Genomic DNA, 2,157 nt, shown 5'->3' on the forward strand with positions numbered 1-2,157 from the left:
GGAACAGATTTGTCTCTGCAACGGTCTTTTCATTCAGTCATATCTCCAGTATCTTTACAGTGCAACACAAAACATTATGTTGATGTTTACATGTACATTTTTGCCAAATAAGGATTATCACAAACCACGGAAACTCTGACATCTGCCCACAGATACAACACTAAAACTGTTTTTATAAATAAATGATTCTTAAATGAAACAGAAATAAACGAAACATAACAAAAACATATGAGAATGCATTTCCACCCTGCCTGCAGGACTTGTGCCTTCACTGAACAGTGCTGCAAAAAGAAAACTGGCTGAACGTAATTGCTGACCCCTGCTAAACAGTTCACTGATGATGATGTGTGTAACGGGCGTTATTTGACCTGACATACTTCTGAGTGAACTTCAGGTAAGGCGTGTAGTCAATCACGGCGGGGCAGCTGCCGTCCAGACCGTCCCCTTTCAGACAGAAGCTTAAGAGAGAAGACAGAATGGAAAAATCTAAATATTATACGCCTATCATTTTACAGTATAAGGCTACATATTCCAAATGTAACAAATGACTTGTAAAGGCATGTAGTGTAACTCTGAAGGAGTTCAATGATTGGTTTAACCCTGTGGCGTCCGTCTGTGACCACTGTTTTATTGACAGTTCCATAACTTTATATATCATGTAGAGACAAGCTGAGGAAATCAGTTGAAAGTGCTGTTGTGGGACTTTCATACACAGAGCCTGAATTATTAACATTTTCCATGATTTACATGATTTATAATTTTAGTGAAAAGTGCACAAAAATTAGTTGGAATAAAATCCCATACTTTAATTTCTTACATATTTCTGCTTTATTAGTGTGTACAAATAGTAAAACAATCATTTTTACAACCTTGAGCCGTTCTATAATAATATTTCGATTGATTATGACTATGACTTCGTGGCAATTTAGAATTTGTCATACTTACAGCGGAGTTTGTGCTGAAAAGAAGATACAATGCATGTGGGCTAGGGACAGTTTAGGGACTGAGCACCAAACAGCAGAACATGATCTAGGATTAGTACCTGAAGTCGATGGTGTTGAGTCCGATGAGCGTGTCCGCTAAAAGCCCCGCCTCCTCTCCCAGCATGATGGCTCCATCCTCGTAAAACCTCCTAGAGGCAACACATGTGCACACGTCATTGGCATGAATTCATTTCACACAACTCTAGATGTAGTCAACTGACTGACTGTAAGATGTAATAACTGACAGCCTGAGGTCAAACATAAAAGAAGGATTAAATTAACCTGTAGCACACCGCCATTGGAGAGAGACCCTTCATAAATACACTTGCTGTGATAAACCGTCTGTGGGATGGTAATACACCCTTGGTTGAGGGGGAAATGTGTGTATTAAGAGCACTACATTAAGACCTGGTGGTTTTGAAGTCCCTCAGTGCAGATGAGATGTATTCTGACAGTCTCTTCTCCATCAGGACCACTCTGATCCATGCCCTGCCCTGCAGACAGAGGAAGAAAACATCCAGCTGTTTGTAGAAGCTTATATCATACACGATACACAATAACAAAAGTAAGAGTCTACACAAAATAAGTGAAAAGTTTGGCCTGCTGGTGGCGCTACAGGAAAAATTGGGATCAGCAGAGTCAGTAGGATTCCTCCCCTGAAAACGATGAATGTCTGAAAAAAGACTCAAGGCAATCTATCAATGGCATTATGCACTATGTATCAAAGGCCATAAATGCCTTGATTTAATGGCAGTTAATGACATGTCATGTACAAATCGTTAAACCCCTTTTTTTCAAGCTTTACTTAAAACTTCAGAGAGTCATTTGTAAGCTCAGCAGGTCTCATGACTGAAACCTCTACACAATGTGCTGAAAAGCTAATGTCATAATTTCAAAATTGCCTTTCTGTTTTAAATACAAAGCTGCTGATTTCTCTGAGTTCATGATCCGAGAAAGTGTGTGAGACAGTGAGTACTGTTCACACCTACAGCCTGTCTGCAGAACAATGTTAACTCCAGTTGTTTGTTCTCTTGCCCGCAGGGTAAGACTGAGTCACATTGTTTGAGCATGTGTGTTATTAACTTTTTCTTTTTTGACTGTTTTCCCTTTGTTCTTTTTCTAAGAGGATAATGCAAAGTAAGCTAAAGTAACAAATGTCTGATTCTGCATTGTG

The 2,157-nt window shown here is 39.4% G+C and overlaps 1 protein-coding gene across 1 annotated transcript; it reads right to left on the reverse strand.

Annotated features, from left to right (window-relative positions):
* Positions 1–303: 303 nt before the first annotated feature.
* LOC111650727 (RUN domain-containing protein 3B-like) lies at positions 304–2,136 on the reverse strand. Its single transcript, XM_087172430.1, has 3 exons — positions 1,392–2,136; positions 1,043–1,132; positions 304–458 (listed from the first exon to the last, which is right to left on the reverse strand). The coding sequence occupies exons 1-3, from the start codon at positions 1,448–1,450 to the stop codon at positions 332–334; spliced, it is 276 nt and encodes a 91-aa protein (XP_087028556.1). The 5' UTR covers positions 1,451–2,136; the 3' UTR covers positions 304–331.
* Between the last annotated feature and the right edge of the window lie 21 nt (positions 2,137–2,157).

The sequence above is a fragment of the Seriola lalandi genome, unplaced genomic scaffold, assembly GCF_002814215.2.
Source record: "Seriola lalandi dorsalis isolate HSWRI2012SDOR001 ecotype SW California unplaced genomic scaffold, Sedor1 jcf7180002052773, whole genome shotgun sequence".
Classification (NCBI taxonomy): Eukaryota; Metazoa; Chordata; class Actinopteri; order Carangiformes; family Carangidae; genus Seriola; species Seriola lalandi.

Bases quoted from the DNA above. Each gene is read 5' to 3' on its own strand.
- LOC111650727 (XM_087172430.1), bottom strand. From the start codon at position 1,450: ATGGAGAAGAGACTGTCAGAATACATCTCATCTGCACTGAGGGACTTC. The intron at 1,133-1,391 runs GTCTTAATGTAG...TGTTGCCTCTAG, and splicing joins AGGGACTTCAAAACCACCAG to GAGGTTTTACGAGGATGGAG. The intron at 459-1,042 runs GTACTAATCCTA...TTCTCTCTTAAG, and splicing joins CTCAACACCATCGACTTCAG to CTTCTGTCTGAAAGGGGACG.